The 21,091-nt window shown below is 39.9% G+C and overlaps 1 protein-coding gene across 4 annotated transcripts in view; it reads right to left on the minus strand.

Annotated features, from left to right (window-relative positions):
• The window catches only part of tcf4 (transcription factor 4), a 261,409-nt gene extending 243,169 nt beyond the window's left edge, over window positions 1–18,240 (minus strand). For 3 of the 4 annotated variants that reach the window (XM_082538305.1, XM_082538304.1, XM_082538307.1), the window contains exons 1-4: window positions 18,145–18,240; window positions 17,949–18,040; window positions 17,580–17,618; window positions 13,158–13,230 (exon numbers count right to left, since the gene is read on the minus strand). In XM_082538305.1, the coding sequence (XP_082394431.1) occupies window positions 13,158–13,230; window positions 17,580–17,618; window positions 17,949–18,020 (184 nt within the window). In that variant the 5' untranslated portion in view covers window positions 18,021–18,040; window positions 18,145–18,240. The remainder of the gene's footprint in view (window positions 1–13,157; window positions 13,231–17,579; window positions 17,619–17,948; window positions 18,041–18,144) is intronic. The other variant, XM_082538306.1, reaches the window with a different exon arrangement.
• Window positions 18,241–21,091: the final 2,851 nt, after the last annotated feature.

Below are 21,091 nucleotides of genomic sequence, written 5' to 3' on the forward strand. Positions count from 1 at the left end.
CTATCGCTTTATCACCTATTCAGGTTGTAAATCGTGTTTTTAAAAAGTAACTAAGTAATTAATTACTTTTGAAAATAAGTAATCAGTAAAGTAACGGGATTACTTTTTTGGGGAAGTAATCAGTAATTAGTTACTGATTACTTTTTTCAAGTAACTTGACCAACATGCTTATAACAGCCATTTGTTATTGACCGTTAATATGTACCCTTGTTCCAGCTCTCTCTCCATACATCTGATTTATCAATCACTTAGGCCTGGCAAGTGATTTCACAGTTACACCCACCCCTGGGTGTAACTGTGCTCATTGGCTAACGACTCGTCTATTGTAGCCAATGAGCCTGCCTCAGATAATCCTCCATTTTGAAATATAGTATGATAGGGATTTAGAAAATACACTTAGTGTTTTTATTCAGTATGGCCTGAAATGAGCGACTGCACCCATAAACTCATTAGGAAAGTGTTTATTGAGAGGTCAAATCAGAAACTGTTTTCCCCATAGACTTCTATAGGACTGGAAGTCTTTGTGCAACTATCACCTTCAATTGGCTTTAAACTAGAAAACGGGTTTACAGCACTTCAGCATTGGATTCATTTTTCTGACCTGGAAACCCCGTCCATGTTTTATACTGTCTATTGCAACCAAAATATCCCCTGCATGCCAAAAAGCATTTTCAACATCTATAATTGTCCAAGGGACATCTGAAAAACTATCAACAGGAACTTTTGTTTGTCCCCTGAGCCTAGAAAAGTGAGCCAATCGTGGCTTTATAGATGGGATTAAGAATGCTGATACCCTTTTTCTGCATCAGTGCCAGAGAAACTGGCAACATAAAATTGCCACAGAATGGAGATCAAATGGCTGCAGCTGTACAGACTGTAAAAACTCCTAACTTCTTCATTTCACTTCAAGCATTAACAGCTAATTACCAACACCTTGTCAACTGAAAATGACCTTGAAGGGATAGGCATGTCACTCGCTAATGGCAGTAAACTGCTACCATCAAAATATTGTCAAGCTGAGGAATATTGGCTCTTCAGTCCAATAATTGAATCAAGACATTAAACAGCTGAAACTAGATATTTGCTGATAAAATCTTTATTCATATTTGCCCTGTGAAAAGAAAAAGTGTGTTCACTTTGCTGTCTGTCTTCCAAACCACTCTCCACAGTTAATGACTGGTTTATACTTGAAGCATACAAATCAGACAGGTAACCAGCTGCAGGTGCACAACAGATGCTTCTAAAAACATTCACTTTTGATGCCAGCCAAAAGCTGATGAAGACCAGCAATTAAACACTGCCACTTTGTCGACCTTCAGTCTACTTATTACAAAGTGCTTAACAAAGTAACACAACACTGCTGGTGCACCCATCCAAAACATCAGCGAAACTAAACTTACAGACCATTTACACATCTATGTCTGACATCCAGTTACAACAAGTCAAAGTCAGCTTTTGCAGCTGGACGTGCAATAATGATAAATGTGAAGATGGTCCCAATTTGCGATAATATTGTGACTGAAATATGTTTAAAGTGTATAAAAATGAAATTAGCTAGTACTGGTCAGTTGATCTGAAAATTAGTTATAAATGCAGAATGATAGAATGCATTACACATGGAGAGGCCATGTGCTGAAGAAATACATGAAGTATTAGTTATTAGACAACCTACTGTACTGCCCATGCCATGGCTGACCAAAAGGAAGCTCTCTTACATGGGATTTAATGGTGTGAATGCCATATTATAAACCAAAGCAAGAGCTTTATGTAAGGACTCAGTAAGAAAGGCTTGGAGACCTGTTAGTGACCATCTGACAACAAGTCGCTACAGAAAAATGTGTATTCCCTGACTGAAATTGGTTACAAAGAGGTTGTTGCAACAGAAACCTCCTTACATTACCTTAGTTGCCATGGTCACCATTAGCCAGCATGAAAGGTGAACAGATGCCATCAAGGTAAAGTTGTGCCTGACCACTGCAACAAACGCATTTCAAAAGTTTACTATGAAGAAAGATGGTCTCAGTTACCAGGTTGTTACCAGCAGAGATGTGCAGTAACGCATTACTTTTTTTGAGTTACTATTGCAAAAAAGGTAATTAGATTACTGTTACTTTCCCGTAAGCACGCTGCATTACTGTGTTACTAAAACCGTAATTTTTTTGCGAAAATGTCTCATGACAGTGACGTAAGCGAGTGCGACGTTCGTGGCAACAGCTGTGTGCAGATCAACAATGGATAATATAACGAGTGCGGGAGAGAGTATGAGCGTGCAGCGTTTAAAGCGTGGAAGTACTGACCTTACTTTGAGTTTGACTCCGTAAAAAGTGACAAAAACATTAGTGTCCGCTGCTCACTGCGTGGGAAGAAAACTTCTTTTTACAGTGAAAAAAGCACCAAATACACTGCCGCTGGAATGTGAAATTCACAGAGAAACTGCCGGATCCTTCCACAGACCGCTGCGGCACACCTGCACCAGGGCAAACCTCCGCCTGCCCCGCTCCTGCTTTACAGGTGAAACTAGAGCAACAGGACCGCTGAGTCTTTGATTTTATTTATTTTCTGCTGTGTTTTACTTGCATCTATTTGAAAGAGTGAGTGTAAACACAAAAAATATTTTATTTTCTGTGCTGGAATGTGCAGAAAATAGGTTTAAATGTTAAACAAATTTCTTCCAGTCAGAGAATGTTGCATATAATTTAATGTTTGCTTGATGCATAACGTTAAAAGATTAAAACTAATAAAACAAGTTTTAAAAAGAGATTTTTCCATTTGATTACATTTTGTATGATGGATTATGTAGAAAAAGTAGAATTGGGCTGAAAGATCGTGTTTTTAAAAAGTAACTAAGTAATTAATTACTTTTTTCAAGTAACTTGACCAACACTGGTTATCAGGTGCACTTTTCACAGTTTTACTACTAAGCAACTAAGCTAGCAACTGCCGGCAACCTCCTGAAACCATTAATCAAACAGTTTGCTTAATAAACTCTGGGAAAGGAGGCAGGAGGTCCCTGACTGGTCTCTAGGCCTAAGTGATGGGGCTTTGGCAAAAAATCCACAGCAACCTCCAGCAACAACTCGCAAATGGTGAGGAAATATACATTTTTATCTCAGACCAGTGGTTGGCAACTAGTCTCTAAGCCTGCGTAACTGAAGCCTAAACCTTACAGGTGACTTTGGTGCTTAAACTGAACCAAACACCAAGCCCAGAAGAAAATGCTTTCAGCACAAGTCTCACACATGAGTTTGCATTGTTCTTTTTTGAACTGGAAACACCACCGGATGGTAAGAACCAATGACCATTGGAAAACTAGCTCACAATGACAGAAACTGTTCCTACCTTGAAACAAAAATCTGATCGAAACACAGTCAAATAAACTCAAACTAAAGCTTTAGAATTCAGTTTAGCAAGAGAAAATTATTCTATTTTAACCAGAAGCACTGGATCAGTTCGCATCTGCATACATTTTCACTGACAATAACCAAAGCAAGCCTAAACAACAAGTTAGCTGCAACTCCTCACCTCTCAACTACCCAACAAAGTTAGCTTGAACTCACACAAAAAGTCTGGATTATCAGCTTATCTCACCAAGTCACCAGAAACAGAGGATCTGGATCTCCTCTTTTAATCCATTTCTGCTGAAAGCAAAGCCCAAAACACAGAAACAAATTTTAAAAAAATGTTAACTGGACCAAGCTCAGTGGCAACTGAGAAAAGCAAGACTACTCTAAACTTAAGATCTCAGCCCAGCCCCTAACCTTTCAGTGTCGTCTTCGGGGAAAACATATGGAGCTCCGACTCGGTAGCGAGCCGGCCCGTCGAAGCAAGCGGCACGTCAATCTCCTGAGCTTTGAGAAAAAGAAAAAGCACACAAATCCATGCCGAGTACTTACAGGCGCTAACCTTGAAATCACTGCCATTATTAGCAGAGTCATTATTAGCATTAGAAAAGCAAATGGGGCTAATAATATTTGCCATTATGGCTAAAAACGCCTATTAATCCCTAATCCGCACCACAATTAAGAGCATGGTTGGGTGTTTTTGTGAGTCGTTCTGCATCGCCTTGCCGGGGAAATGAGACAATTTAACAGCCTCAGAGGCAGAGAGAAGGTGGGAGGGTGAGGTATTGAGCGACTGGCTCCTGCTCTCCATCTCTATTTTGAAAGCGACCAGCCGGGGTGTTTTTGAGTGACGGGCGTAACGGAGGCAGATTTGACTGAATAAAGACAAGAGGGTGGTGGTGGGGGCGTCACTCGCCGCGCTGAAGCGCGTTATCTGTCTCGGTACAAGTGCATCAAATCAAACGGGAGAGGGGATATTATTAAAGCAACCCCCTTTTTTCTCCGCTGTGAACTGTGACTTAATAAGCTATGCCAATTAGGAGAACAAAAATCAGGCATGCCATCGGGGCTGTATCTGCCCTTGCCCAAATTTCTCTGCTAATGCGTGAAGCTCACTGGCAAAGGCGACAGAGCTGCTGCGTTTTTTTTCTTCTTCTGTTTGTCTTTGGTTTTGACAGGAAAAGAAAGAAGACACTGGGGTGGAAGGTGGGACAAAAATAAAACGGGATAAAGCTTACTGATTTGGCGATCATTCAAAGAGATGATGTTTTTAAAGGAGGAACGCTGATGTTTTTCTCCCCCCAACAAATCTAATGAAAAGAGAAACATCAACCAGCTATGGATTTGTTCTTCTCAAAAGTATTGTTTGTATATTTACATTGGAATATCTTATTTCTCGGTGCCATCTAGCTCAGGAGCTGTCCAAAATGTCATACAAACCCAACAGTAAGCCACACTGCGGTGGCTGTTTTTGGCTCATATTTAAGGAAGATTTGCTTTCAGCCTCAGACTGTTTCATTTTAATCTTCTTTAAAACCATGAGCATGTGCAACTACATGATTTAGAGTAAACATTGTTTAAAAACTACAGTACAGTACTTTACAGTGTTTTAGGAATATATACCAAAACATGTATAAACTCATGTGGAGGTTCTGATGTTGGCTTTGAGTGGCCTGGTCCACTCCAGGAAATCCAGGAAATAACAGTAACCTCTTAACCCATAACATTAGTGATGTCATGTATTCTGCTGGCACCACAGAAAGCAACACAGTTCTTCTCCACCCTCCTGGTGACCAGGCCGATGAGTCCTGCCTCTCTGAAGAGGTCAGAAAAGGTTTACAATAAACCCATTAAAAGAAAAGAAAAAAGACAGTTTGCTGGTTTTCTGATGAAGTCAAGCAACACAACCTGTGAGTATTCCTTAAATAAAAGCACACAGCAAGTGAAATTAGCCCATTAATAATTAAAATACTGACGATGATGATGAAATGATAAAGGACAGGACACCAATCCCAGTCTTGGTTTGAGTCACTCCAGCACCAAACTTCAAAATGTGTCTTCTTTCTGTCTGTCTGTCTTATACTTCCTTGTTTCAGTTCTTTGCTAACCTTTACTATCTTTAATTTCTTCATATCCCTTCCCTTTTCCTTTTCCCATTGTTTCCTTTCACTGATTCATCAGTTCCCTCCTTCCTCGTGTTAGTCTTTTCTTAAACGCCTTTAGTAGTATCGTTCCTCTCTTATTCCTCACTCTTTTCCTTCTTGCTATAGTTATGCCTTCTTGTCCCTTTTCGTATTTCCTGTGTTTCTTTTGACATTTACCATCTAATTTTGTTCTTTTTGTCCATCATTCACTCACCATTAAATTCTTACTTTTTTTAATCAGTTCTCCATTAACCCTTTATATTCCATTTCCTTTGTTTCTTGCTTCCTTTCAACTTTTCAACTTTTTTCGGTTCTTTCTTTCATGTTACGTCCCTCTAAAATTTCTCCCTCATTCTCTCCGTTTCATTGTTACCCCTTCCTCTCCTACTTCTCCATTAGCTCCGCTCCATCCCTTGTTTACTTTCCTTACTACACAATTTCTTTGAGTTTTTATTACTTGCGTAACTTTTCATTTCTTATTTCATCTTAATTTGATTTTATTTCATCCAATTATTTAAAATTCCTCTTATTCTGTTCTTTCCTTCTTTTGTTTCTTCCTTACTTCCTTCTTTCCTTCCTCTGTCACCTTTGTTTCTTTCTGCTTCCAGGAAACACTTCCTTCATCTCTCAGTGCCAACTTTAAGACACATGACAGCAGGGTTGATGGTTTGCCCTCACACTGCCAAACCTCTCTTTCCTCCCACCCCCACCCTCCATGGTCCCAACTACACACATAAACACCTGCCCACACATATTTGCTTGTTCAGACAGACAATTCAAAAATCAATGCCTCAAATCTCTTGCACTCATTTTTTTTCCAATGCTCAACCTTCGTTTTGCTGAGGACACACACATTTACACGCTCTCGCTCGCTCACACACACACACACATCTCGGTCGCCTTCCAACACCACTGACAGGGAGACAAACAGCGGATCTGAGAGGTTACAACGGCTTTTTTTTTTTAAAGAAAAAAAAAAAGAGGAAAACACCAAAACCAGCCAAGACCTGAAATAGACGAGTGGTGGCAGCGGCGGTGGTTTTGACAGGCAGAGTGAAGCCGCTCACTGAACGGCTTCATCCAGGAGGAGATTAGAAACACACACACACACACCGAGTTTGAAGTGTGCATTATCTTTCCAGGGATGATCCCAAAATAAACAACAACAACAACGGCGAAATCTCTCAATAATTAAAACGCCTAATCCACTTCCTGGTTGGTGATGACCGTGGGCTGAGCATGTCAGCCGAGACTGTGTGGTGTTCATGTTTAGATGCTTTTGTGTTTTAAGGTGAATTTATGGGCAGAAATACAAGGGCTTACACGGAGAGGTACATTCACAGCTTTGTGTGAAGGCTGTCATTTCAGAGTTCAATCTCTACATAAAGACATGGTTGGGAAAATGTCACTCCTTATCCTCAAAAGCATCAGATAAACCAAATCCTACAAAATATTTTTAGCCCTCTGCCTCGTCTCACTGAGACGTTATTTTTATATTCAACACCTCCAGGCTCTTCTTACATCCAAACTTTCCTTCACCACCTATTTTCTACAGGACGGGCTACTTTCTTTAGTTAGGATATATAGGAATTTAAACACAAAGACATGTGTTAGTGGAAATGTGAATTACTGTGGAGCAGTGCCCACAGAACCAAAGATCAAAAACTGTACTGAAAGCAGGTACTGCTCGGTGATCAGTGGTCCATTTAATTCTCAAACTAAAGTAAAATTTCACATCAGGGTACAATTAAACGATGCCCTAAAAAGGCTTGGAAGAGATCCTTTTCATATGTCTTTTCTAAGTAAGTGAGTGTAAATCAGCTTGCTAACTAACAGCAGGTTGAATGTAGCAACATTCACCTTGCTGAGTCTTGTCCTGTCAGAGGTTTCTTCCTGTTAAAGGGGAGTTATTCCTTTCCACTGTTGCCCAACTGCTTGCTCAGAGACGGTTGTCTGACTGTTGGGATTTTCTCTATATTACTGTAGAGTCTTTTTTTTTTTAAACAAGGATGCCGACACTTGGCATCTGCTAATCTGCTAATATACAGGTCAATCTCATGTGCCACCGTCCTAAGATAACAGCCAAGCTAACATTAAATCAGCTCAAGTGAAAAAACAACCAATACTGGGTACACTTAGCTCAACAAAACATCATCTCAATTCAACGTAACCTTTGAAAAGAACAAAATCCGTCACCTAGGGCGATCGTGGCTCAAGAGTTGGGAGTTCGCCTTGTAATCGGAAGGTTGCTGGTTCGAGCCCCGGCTCGGACAGTCTCAGTCGTTGGGTCCTTGGGCAAGACACTTCACCCGTTGCCTACTGGTTGGTTGTCAGTGGGCTCGGTGGCGCCAGTGTCCGGCAGCCTCGCCTCTGTCAGTGCGCCCCAGGGTGGCTGTGGCTACAATGTAGCTGCCATCACCAGTGTGTGAATGGGTGGATGACTGGATGTGTAAAGCGCTTTGGGGTCCTTAGGGACTAGTAAAGCGCTATACAAATACAAGCCATTTTACCATTTACCTACTTTTCGTGCAAATACCTGTGTCCTTACAATATTATGGAAAACCAGTGCTTTTATTACATGTTCTTTACACTGGAACCTATGCAGCACGTTTTTTAGAGTACCAAGGGTCTACAGAGAAATTTATGAGCAGCAGAAAGGTTTGCATTAACTTGTAATGCTTTGTCAAAAGGTGATAAATGTTATTGGGTTATTATGCTCAGCATATTGAAAATGTTTAAACTATTGTGAGCTAAGTTATGCGAGACTATTGCATCATTTGGTCTATGAGGGTACCCATAGAGCAGGATATAATAAGGTGATAAGATGATGTTGTATCCATTCATTTATATATGCACAAATGTTTTCTTGATTGACATTTCTAAACTTATCAGGATCATTCATTAGTATGGCTACCAAAGCTCTGAGTCATACTACTGGCCTTTTAAGTCATGTTTTTCCCGATTTTCAGAAAACGTGACCTGACCCCTGACTGCGAGGTGGAGATTACTGAGATTTGAACTCATCTGAGATTCTTAGTAGATGCACCTATGGCACCAATTTGACATTGATGCATTCACAAACTTAGGTCTCCACGTCCCCTGACCTTTGACCCAGCAGGGTGACAACAATGTCCCATCAATTTTTTATGGCAGAGAAGTAAAGAAACTGATTGAAAATTAGCTAATAGAAATCTTAATTTCCTAAAGTCTAACTTTAGGTAGGCCTACTTACTGGCTGTGTGAAGAAACACAAAGTTCTCTTTTTATGAAACATCAAGAATTTGTACGATCAAAGTTTGAAATCATCATTTATGTGACTTTAACTGGAAGAGTATAAACAGCTTAAGGTATGCATTTACAAACAGAAGTAAATACTTTACAGGACTGAGCATGAACACAAAATTTCAAATGTATGAAAGTGCATCATTCAAAGCAGAGTAACTCCTGTCAGTCTACAGTGAATGGACCCCATTCCATGTCAGCACGTCCCAGCCTATGGCCTCAACCCAGCCTTTGGAAACCGCTCCTCTCATGGTTGTGTAGGTCTATAGAGTTCTAATTAGCTGCATTCACAAACAGCACCAGGCTCATCAAAATGCCGAGGCCTGCAAAAAGCCACAGCAGGGGTGAGCAGAGCGCGCGCGCACGTGTGTGTACACGAGGATATTTAGATGTGTGTGTATGGGAAACACAGTGTGATTTGTATAGTAGGGTAAGCGTATGCGCGTGTGACTCCACGGTGTGTTCCTGTATCAAAAGAAAAAGAAAAAAAACAACAACAATCCTAACATGAAGATACACTTTGAGGCAGCAAACCTAAGGCCTAAAAAACGCTACAAATTCACTTTTTTTTTCTTTTGCCAAAAATCGTAACATTTGTCATCCTCCCTCGCATTTGTATGCACGGCACAGGAGCAAACAACATCACCGAAACCGCGGAGCACAAACAACAACAACCACACAACGAAGCAGTAAACAAAGAAGATGCCTCGCCATCTCTCTGTATTCCAGCCAACTAACAAAATGGCTTCCGAACGCTGTTTAGAGGCAAATAACAGGAGCGGGAGCAACAGAAAGGACCCGGCTGTTTTCTGTGAAGACCTTCCAGAAAACACTTTAAACAGAAAGTATCCTACTGGTATGGTGGCTGAAGGCTGATTAATAAACACTGCAGATGCTGCCGAACATACACCAGACATACCGCAATGCAATCCTGTGAAACACATGAGGAAAATGCACCCAAACATACAATGTGATCTCAAAGCAAAGAACGATGCATCCAACCACAGAGGTGGCAAAAGGTGGAGAGCGTGTGCTTATTAACATGAATGCACCTCACTGAGTAATGCAAATTTGTTTTACGTACCCATTGCAAATGTTATCAACATACAGTATAAGATGCACAGGACAGCATCTGCCTTCTTTTTTCATCCTTTCACTTCATTGGCTGAACCAGAACAGAAGCATAGCAGGCACTTCCAAGGATACTATTACAATTAATTACAGCACCTCAGTAACATTATTTTTCATGAAGATAACTGATAAAATCATGGAGCAAATATCTTTTTACATATGTGCATGTCAGCCTATGTGATCAAAAGTCTCAACCATTCCAAAGGCTGAAGCTGTTTCAAAACTGCTAAACAAAAAAAGAGAAGAAGAGTAATGCTGAAGAAGATGTCTGGTAACAAAAATAATAGCTTTGCTCATTTAACAGGGTAATGGCTAACCACAAAGGAGCAGAAATGAATGGATGAATCATTTTCATGGAAAACAGCTACAGTACAAGTTTATTGCCCTAATCTGCTTTCAGTCTTAGATCTGGCCAGAATGGGTCTTAGATATCCCCAGGAGGCAATTTCAATAAGTGGATTTCAGCCCTTTCTGAATATATCTTGGATACATTAAGACCACCCGTCCATCTATCTATCTATCTATCTATCTATCTATCTATCTATCTTTCTACTTTTCATTAGCAGAAGGAGCTGCACAAGAGGGCAACAGTCCACGCAAAGATAGCTAGACCTCCTTTGGACCTGATCACCTCCTCCTCTTCTGGTGGTACACCGAGGTATTCCTGCGACAGATCAGGCCCAGGGTCTCCTCATGGTTGGACGTACCTGAAACATCTCACCTAGGAGCCCAGGAGGCATCCTGCTCAGATGTCCGTATCTCTAAGGGTCATCCCAGACACACATTGAAAAAAGCTCACTTTTAATACAATGGGTGGGGTACCAATGTAGATTGCCAGTAAATCAAGAACTTTGACTTCATGCTCAGCTCAGAAAGGATCCAATCCAATAATCTCCAGCTCCATTCTTCCCATACATATGAAAAAACAAACAAACAAGCAATCCTGAATACAAAAAAACAAAGAGCAAAACAGATATAATAAGAACCAAGTGACAAATTCAATAAATGACTGGACTATACTTACACTGTAATCTCTAACTTAAAATGCTAAGCTGGCTAACTGTGGCCATGCCCCCCAAAAGACACAACCTACAGCTAACACAATGTGAGAAGTCATATGTAACAGTGGTAAAACTGGCAAACTGGGACAGAATACACAATATTTTGCTTTTTCAATTTTCTCTTTTAATTCTGCACCTCACTAAAGTCAAGTTGACAGTCGATCAAGTCCAGAGTTATTAGCATGGGAACATTTAAACGAATATACTAAATTAAAGTAGGCCATGTTGGTCCAGCAGTTTTACTGTTGTCTTCTTTTAGTAATGCTGAGCTCTAAGATGCATGGCATACGCTGCTTTGAAGCATCTAATAAACCTTTGTGGAAGGACTGAGACTGATTATTGTTCCAAATAAATGAGTCTCTGCGTGGAGGTTGATATTCCTGACTGCCTGTCATCAGCGGATCACCATAAATCTAAGAGGCTGAATTAACTTTAGGATGACAGAATAGTATTACTACTTAATCAAAACTTTAGCACTACTTTAACATAAATCAACTGCTAACTTAACGGTTCAGTTAACACATTTTTTTGCACAATTTAATTTCGCCAGTTTTCTGGTTTAACTCCTTGAAAATTAAACTCTGTGATAAGTGCAATAGCTGAGCAGTGCTACAAGGTGATGCTTCTTTCATTTTTTTTTTTTTTTTGTGTCGGGGAATAGTGGAGAGGTTTACACACTAGAAAATGTAGCTGTGGTGACCTGGCATTTTATGGCTGATGTTCAGTACAGGTAAATGTGTGGAAGTGTGCCAGCGTGGAAGTCCACATTCCCTAGGTCAGCATGGTGTTACTAGCACCATACAAGTTGCAGGTTGTGCAACTGATCATTTAATAAACATGTGTTATCACCTCATGCTTTTTCATGTAGTGGCTAAAAGGTATCTATCGATCAGTTTGAAACAAAAAAGTAATGGGTGGTTTGTATTTACTTCTCTGAGCGTATATATGCAGGGGGTTAGGGATGATGCACAGCAGACACATCACTGAGGATATATTGGCAGTCGCCCATTAATGAACTGACGCTGGCTGAGTGAAAAACTTTTAAATAACACCCAACCCTCTGAAGTACTTCCTACTAAGAATATAACTGCCTGGCTGGATGAATGAATCAATAACATGACATACCTAAAGACTCACCGACTCACTCTCTGACCAGTTTACAACCTCGCTGATGCACTCAGTGACTGTGTGCCATATTTAATCACTGACCTGCTGAATGAATGAAACACAGACTCCTTAACAAAACTGAATAAATGGTTGATTGAATGAATTAAAACACTTTATCAGACTGAACTGAGGGTAAAAGCCAGACACAACATTATGAATCAGCATTATCAATATCCACATTTTCAAGTTGGAGCCACCACATTCCACCGCTGACGAAGCCAAACCGTGCCTGTTTGACACAAACACTACCAGCGCGTAGCAAAACAAAGCAAACTGATCTCCACAACACAGGAAGGAAAGAACGACTGCGGCAAACCAGAAAAACAGGAAGTGTCCTTCAGGAATGAACCTGAGCAGCTGAAACACAGATGGGACCCCCCTCCCAAAAAAGTCAGAAAAATTACATCACCGTTTATCCAAGATTGGCATTCATATACTTATATAATGTGAAATAAAGCGGCAATAAAAATAAAATTCAATATTGTGAGTTAACTCGAGAATTATCTACTTCCTCTTTTTTGAATAATGTTAAAAACAACAATGTCCCCGGATTCAAGAAACTGGGTGATTTGTTTTTTGTTGTTTAAATAAAATACATAATACGGAGACCATTTTTCTACAAACAATGTAGGAAAGTATTATGAGACAGATTTAAGGATATTCAAAGTCATATAATCAAACCAAGCAATGTTATTGTTTGTACACAATACGAGTAATGTAAAAATATAAACAGTATGAGTAAGCTGTGTTCTTAAATCGTCAAGCCAAATCTCATTTGGCTTTCAAGTCCGCTTGAAATATAAAGTAACCCACAATGCAACACAGCATAAAAACCAAAAACTGCATATCCACGTATTGAACACTGTTACCCACATTAGAAAATTCAAACAGCAAACAAAGCAGCAGTGAGCAGGTGTAAGAGGAAGGAGAGGAGGAGGCTGAGGAAAAGAGCAGAAGAAGAAGGAGAAAAAGAAGAAAAAGAAGATGATGAAGTGAGGGAGGAAAAACAAAAAAAGAGAAAGCTGACGTACTTGAGCCGGAGAAATGTCCGCTCCCCAGGGAGGTTGGCCCGTTCTTTCCACTGCTAACAGGAGGGGAAAACATCTACAAGACAAACAGAGTGCACATTACCTCCGAGAGCACTGACACTGCACACAGCAAGACACATCTCTACAGAAACGTCAATGCAGCTACATGTGAAAAGCTTCATTCCAAAACGCCAATCCAACATTTGGCTGAGAGCTGTCAGCCCCTCATCTCATTATGGTCTTATTAGGAAATGTCATAAATTTAATGGTAACATGTACTCCCCCCCCCCCCCCTTTTTTTTTTTTTCTCCATAGGGTATACTGTCTGTTTTTTAAATGCATGATGTCTTGTTTTGGAAGGAATCTTTGTGTGGATGTTACCAAGGAAAGTGTCCAAAGTGACTAGGGCTGGGTATTGGTTGATTTAATACTAATAAGATACATCTGTTCAAGTGCCAAACACTTGACTTTGAGAAATGCCCCATTTGTTTTTCAAGAAGTCAAAGTTGTCACAGAAGTTCTCATTGCTATACAAGAACTTCAGGAACTCTGTAAGGAAAATTAAACCAATGTATGCATCTTTCCAAGAATTTTATGCCGTTTGTTTTGTTTTTTAAGGAAAAAAAAGATGCAGTTTTGCAAAACAATTTTGTAACTAACTGGTATGTCCAGGGTCATATCCCAGGAGAGGTCAAGGAAGTTAAATGTCAAGATCCAAAACAATGCCAAGAAATTTATAGTCAAGTCCCAAGTGAAGACAAACAAGTCCCAGGTCACGCATGTGCACATATGGGCAACAACACCCATATCAAGACTAACATGTCCAAGTCAAGTCCTACATCAAGACTGGCAGGTAAATCCAGGGTCATGTTTAAATCCAACAAAGGTCAAGTGTAAAGCTCCAGTAAGTCAAAAGACCCAAATCGATGCAATCATAGTCATGTCCCAAGTAAAGACAAGCAAGGTCTAAGTCCTGTCCATGAGAAGATAAGCAAGTCCAGGGCAAGTGCACTCGAACAAATGAAAAATCATATCCCAAATCAAGAGCAATATGTTATGAATTATTTTGTGAAACGGTCGAGTCCTTCATCAAAATGTGCAAGTTCCAGGGGTCAAAGGTCATGTTCCAAAAAGTTAAAAGCCAAGTCCCAATGCAAGGTCAAAAGATCCCAGAGTTAAGATGAGTAAGGGTCAAGTCCTGCAGAGAAGATATTTCACATCATAACAAACATGTCAACAGTCCAATGTTGAGACAGGCAAGTTCCTAATCATGAGAAGATGACGTAAGTCCAACAAGTGAAAACTCAAATCCCAAATCCAGTCCTTCATCAAAACATGAAAGTTCCAAGTCATGGGAAGAGGGGAGTCCAGAAGTCAGTATCTTAAATCAAAGTTCCCACTCCAAGTCCAGATCAAGTCCCTAACGTTCAAGTCCTTTAGAGAGTAACATTTTTAAATATATAGAAATTTAGAGAACCAATGCAAGTGTAAATTTTAGAAGAAAATTGAACTCAAAGTAATCCTGTCTTTATGCACTTTTATATAAGAAAAAATAAATTATTTGCAGTCAACCTCAGGAGAGGTACAAGAAAATGTAATGTTCTTAGGTATCGTGCTGATTGAATTTTATTGGCTGCTGTAAAATAATTAAATAATTCAAAATAAAATCATCTACAGAATGATGTCATATCCTAATTTAAAAAGGGAATCAAAGGCACTGATATTAAAAGTAAAATTCAATGTACAAGTTTTTATTTTGGAGTTTTAGTCAAGAAATCAGATTCCTGACTTTGGTCAGCACCTCTTGATGCAAGGTTTTGGCCCTTCTCTGTTTTCCACTTGATGCTATGGACACATTTAGGTCTGCACTCAATCCTAATCAGAGAATCCCAGCTCAGAGCTAAACACTGAAATGAAGACTTGGTGTTCCAAAACACTGTGGGATTATTTTTGTGAAGCGGAGAGAAATCAAATTCCTCTTTCAGCATCTGTGAAAAATAAACAGGACCACTTATATCGCCTGCTCACCTTGGTGAAAAATATGTTTTCATTCTAAAGTGTCACTTTTGCCAAATGTTGGATGGCTTATTTTGGAATGAAACACTTCATATCTACTTCATATCTGACTTAAACATATGAGATAATCATCAGAACTAGTCACCATCTGCTCTACACATCTACAGGAAAATCAAGCCCACGTTAAGACAGACTGAAGCTGAATACTGATTCCTGCCGTGCTTCGAGATGAGCTACTGTAAAGCTTTACAACAGAACACTTCACGCTATCAAAGTGAGACATCTGACCCTCACAGATAACCCCTCTGGATGAACATCAGGCCCGTGTGTTGGCATGGTTGACCGCAAACACACTCCGAGCTTCACACTTACAGACGGTACAAGACTGTACTAAGTCAAGGCGTTCGAGAGGCTTTTGGTTTTATTTCAGATCAACCAGAATTCTGATAAATTAAACCCTGACCCAAAGCAGCGAACACTTGATCCATCACTGTTCTTAATGCTGCTTGCTGGGCCTGGAAGTGCGTCTGCCGAACAAGGAGGTTGCTTGCTTGTGTATTCAATCTCTCTCACAGCTGCGACAAATAAAGAGGGAAAACAAGCGTTGGGGAGATAAACGATCTAACTCGGACTATTAGCGGGTCTATCGATATCCCAGTCTAACTGCTTTGAGCTGCTGGTGTCAGCTTGTGGGCGTGTAAGGACAGATGATTGAATAAATTAATGTTCAGTCTGCGTTTATAATGAGCGGAGACACATTTTAGCTGCTGCTGCCCTCCTTTGTTTGAATTTTTTTTTTCAAATTAAGACGGGCTGATTGACATATCTTAAAAACCTGTTCAGTTTTTAAACCAGGGAAAATGCCTTTAATATTAATGCATTATCTCTTCTGATTGAACTTTTCGGCATTTTGCACCTATGATATAATATCTAAACAACCTTTTATACCATTTATAATATAACCCGGCTTACTAGATATAATAGCACTATGAAGAATATTTGTATCACAGCAGCATCTCCTTGCCATTGGAATTATAAATCAATTTACTGAGTCTATTTTATTTTATTTTATTTAATCAAATATATCATATTTAAAATATTCAGTTAACCATTGTACAGGATTAAAATTTGTAAAATAATTTGAGCCTTTTATTTTGCTTCTTTTTAAATATATGCCACTATTCCCAAAGTAATTGAATATGTTGTGTGTGCCACTAAACTGGAAATTAGTCGTGATTTCCGTCGACTTTGGGCACTTCTTATTCTTCTACATGGACTTTAACGATAGTTCTGCTGTAAACATGGTAAATAGAGACCTACTTAGCTAAGAGAGTGTGTGTTCTATAATTACAATTTTTCTATAGACATATTCTGATGTGTGTATGAAGTTATTAAATCTAAAAAAAAATGCAACAGGGGTTAACTTGTATGAGTTGATGCACAAGTTCTTATCAACATGTTGCACTCAAATAATAAAAAAGGGTAGTGCATTACAAGACACTAATGTGTAGGTTGCATGGCTCTAACAACAGATTTTCTAGCAGGCCTCAGCTGTGCATTCAGTCAGTCATGAGGCACACTATCTTCTCTTTGGCATTTCATTCCTGTAAAAATGTATATTTTATGATATATTTCTCATCAAAAATTATTTGTAGCACACTCCTGTTAAGTCACTTGCATGCACAGGCCATGGCTGTGATATTATGCTTTTACAGTATTAAAATTAATATAATAACTCACAACATTGCAGGTAAATTCTATTTGCATGTCATGCAGCATCACTGTACCCATGTCCCTAATACTATTATGATATTATGATACCATTGTGTTCATGCTGCTTCTCAACGTTTCATAACCGGATTAATGTAAGTCAGTTTTTTCCCCTCTCATCATTTAGGGGTGTTTCTGATTTTTTTCCCCCTCTTCCTCCTCCTCTTCAGACCAAAGTTGCTCCCAGAGGAGGAGAGGCGCAGAGAAAACATGGGCGAGAGCGGGGACTCTATTTCCTGTCCGTCAAGTTCACCACTCAGGCTGTTCTCTTTAAAAACACACGCACACTTTCAAACCCAATCGCGGGTTTGGACATTTAACAGCAATGCTGCAGGAATATTTACACTGCGGGGACAAAGTATGACACATTTCCCTCTCCTCGGCTGGCTGTCTAGCTGTCTGTCATGCAGGTTCATGATTCAACATCGAGCCTTTTTCTTTTTTCTTTTTTTTTTATTTGCATGAAATATTCTGTACGAAACGGTGCAGAGTGCATGGAGCAGCCTAGAAAGTCACATAGAAAAAAGGAAAAACATTTACTAAATCCTATCATGGGTAGAAAGATAAAAAATAATAACAACAACAACAATAATCAGGCTACACATGAAGGAAAAAATGACTTAAAATGAGATATACTACCATGGATGTTGGGAACATTTTCAAATCGCTGTTTCGCATCTATAAGACAACAAAATTACTAATGCAGCATCACAATTCTCTGCACACACAAGCAAAAAAATTAAACAACACAAAACCAACAATATGCACTGACTTTCTGCAAGTTACTCTACATAAACACACAACTTTTTGTGCAAATAGTTAAAAGACTGAGTGAAGGCTAAAATATGCAGGCTGGGCTATGTGCCGTGCAACTCATACATTAAAAATGTAAACAGTGGTGGATGTAAAGCCTACAGAACGCCTTTATTCTCCTCTGCGGCTTGCTCTCACATGATACCTGTCATTTTATTCATATTAGCGATAAGAGAAGAAGGTGGATTTCCTTACCGCGCTGAAATCCAGTAAGTCACTCAGTTCCTTGTCTGTTCCCAAAGCTGCCATCCGCTGTTGATGATGCATTTTAGCAAAATCGCACGGACCTAAAACATGGAAACAAATGGAGAGACAGATAGATAGAAGAGGATGGGTAGACAGATTGATAGATGGAGAGATAGAAAGGACGGAGAGAAGAGAGGAGGAAGACCTCGGCTTTTTTGCGCACCGCTCCGCTCCCGGATCGCTTTTCCTCCACAGCGAAATAAATCCAGTAAAACAACCTCAAAGCCTCGAAGCAAATCTAGTTTTCTTTCATCCTCGGAGTAAGGGTTCAGTCCCGGGTTCCTGGTTTTGGCAGCAGGAAATAAATCGCAAGAAGAAGAAAAAAAACTGACAGGAAATAAAAGAAGGGGGGCGACAGAACGGGAGTCTTTTCGCGTGTGTTTCAGTGTTTCCCCTGCCAAACAAGTCCGACCTCCCCGCGCTAACACGCAGTTTGTCCGCCGCGGCTGACTGTCAGGCTCGCATACGATATAAATAAATAACACTTTGTGTCTCAGGAAGGAAGAATATCACCTCCGAAATGTGTAGTGTTTGTTCTGCGTGTGTGTGTTTGTGTGTGTGTGTCTGTGCGTTTGTTTTGCGTCAGCGGAAGAGTCCAGGCAGGCTGAGCGCTCCTCCTGACCGGGCTGACGGTGCCCTCCGCTCGGCTGCCGGTGCTGAAGATCCCCCGGTAAGCAGGACGGATCCCATGTGCGTCTGGCACAGCTTCGGCGCGATAAATGTGATCGTGCGGCCACCTAGCTTACAGTCTCGTTTAACACCACTGAGCCGAGCGCCGAGCTGCTGCTGCCGCCGCTGCTTCAGGAGAGAGCGGAAAATCCACAGGAAAATAAATAAATCTCCAAGAAAAATCGGGTTTGTTTCGCTGATTGATTGGCGCGGTGATTGGCTAGTTTGATTTGGATTAATTGGGCTAATTGAGGAAGGAAAAGGTTATTCCTTCTTGCCCCCTCCGGAGTTTGCTAACTCTTTTGTGCTTGAATCCAGTCAAATACAACTTTTAAAAAATATAAATCTTTTAAATATGTTGTGTATTATTTAATAATAATATAGATTTATTCTTTGTTTTTTTACAACTCATTGTATAATCACTTTTAGTGCATCTCAGTCTATGCTCATGTCCCTCCATGAATGCATGAATCTTGATGTTCTGCGTGTCTTTCCATTAGAGTTTGCAATGAAACAAGTGCAGTGTTTGACCTGTACGGTAACCCCCCTATGGGTCACCACTTAAAACTACAAGAGTACCAAAACTCTCTACTCTGGAAATACTTTGTAATTCTCTCTCTCTCTCTCTCTCTCTCTCTCTCTCTCTCTCTCTCTCTTTGTGCAGCCCACAGCCTGCAGGTATAAAATGACTGGCCTATTTCTGCAAATTACACCCTGCATGTGCGGGTTGCTCTCACAGAGAAAATGCCAGGAAAACACACACACACACACACACACACACACAGGTGCAGGAACAACATAAAGGCTTATTTGTTGCCCTTGCTGTTTGCCTTTTGCCAGCCCTCTACTCTCAGACAAACTAAAAGTCACTTTATATAAAATAAGAGAAAAAAAAGAGTCACCCATTCATATGTTAAAAAAGGGTGTTGATAGGTCAAGTTGGAGATGAAGTGGACAGTAAACACACCACAGTTTTCTTAATCCACTTTTTTAAAAGTTGGCAGACATACTGGATTCTCTTTCCAGCTTTACTTTGTGTTCTTTTGTAAAGCACTGAGGAAATTACACCATAGGGTCCTCTATTAAAAGCTAATACTATGATCCTGTTTGCAGAAAGGGCCCTGCGTTAAAACGTCTTTTTTAGGTGTCGAGCAACAAGCGAGAGCCTGCTTTGCCAACCTCCACCTGTTCTGTGACCCTCAGAAAACACATCACAAGTGGGACTGAGAATTATATGATCACGTGTGTTTATAACCTTTATGTCTTTTTTACATAACATTCTCCTCAAATGTCTATTGCAACAAGTTTTCCCAACTGTAAACAATGCTCCTGTCTGTGTCACCAACTAAAAGACTGATTCATAATAAGCTTTTAGTGAGTCTTTTGCATTCTTAGTAAAACAAAGTGGATTTTATGGATTTCTAGAAAAGGTTATTTAGAATAAAAAGCTTTAATTTATTTTCTTGGTAAATGATCCTAGTTTATTCTTTGTAAACTCTGTTAATCTAATACTGATGCAAAAAATATGAATAATAGTGCAGCAGGAAGAAGAGAATCAGTGGGTCCGCATGTGAAGTTATGCAATATTAAAAATGTTTAAATTCAGACACAACAGGACTGTGTAAAACGTAATGCTCCTGTAACTGCTTGGTTACAGTAAGAGGAACACCTTTCTCTGCTTCCTGAGTTATAATAAAGATTTCACTCCAGATTGATTTGGTGACACCTTTGGCCAACGGAAGGAACGACAAGCTCCCTGACTGGTACAGGAAATAAGCAGTTTTCCCACTTCAGATATTAGTGGGCGATTTTAGGGCAACTTTGACCATGTTTTAACTACAGGAACTGTCCCCTTAGGACAATTAGGCTAATTACAGTGACTAGAACGAATGCATCTTGTGAAATTTGTTTTAATAATGAAGATTCAACAATGTTTCTTGACTGAGGCTGAAAAAGTTAGGCCATTTCTTTTAATGGCCACTTAAGTGTGGCTTCCAAAACATGTCAAACACATACACTCATGTAGAAAAGTCCAACTTTAGTTTTGTAGTTATGTTTACAGCCTAGCTAAAGAAGAAAGTCTAAATTATAAGGCATAACATGTGACCACCTGCCTAACATAGTATTGGTGCATCTTTTGCTGCCAAAACACAAATAGTGGATTCCACTAGGACCTGAAGGTGGAAATCATTCCTGAACCATGTTTGATTTATGGCAGGACACATTACCCTACTGAGAGAGGCCGCAGCCATCAGGAAATGCCGTTTCCATAAAACTGTGTACATGGTCTGCAACAATGTTTACGTAGGTGGTGCATGTCAAAGTAACATTCACATAGTGCAACCAGGTGTTCCCTAGGTAAGTAGCGCACATGTAGCCAACCATTCATGTGAGGTAAAACAAAACATGCTACATCAGACCAG

Source organism: Aulonocara stuartgranti, assembly GCF_965226115.1.
Source record: "Aulonocara stuartgranti genome assembly, chromosome: 7".
In the NCBI taxonomy this organism is placed as follows: Eukaryota; Metazoa; Chordata; class Actinopteri; order Cichliformes; family Cichlidae; genus Aulonocara; species Aulonocara stuartgranti.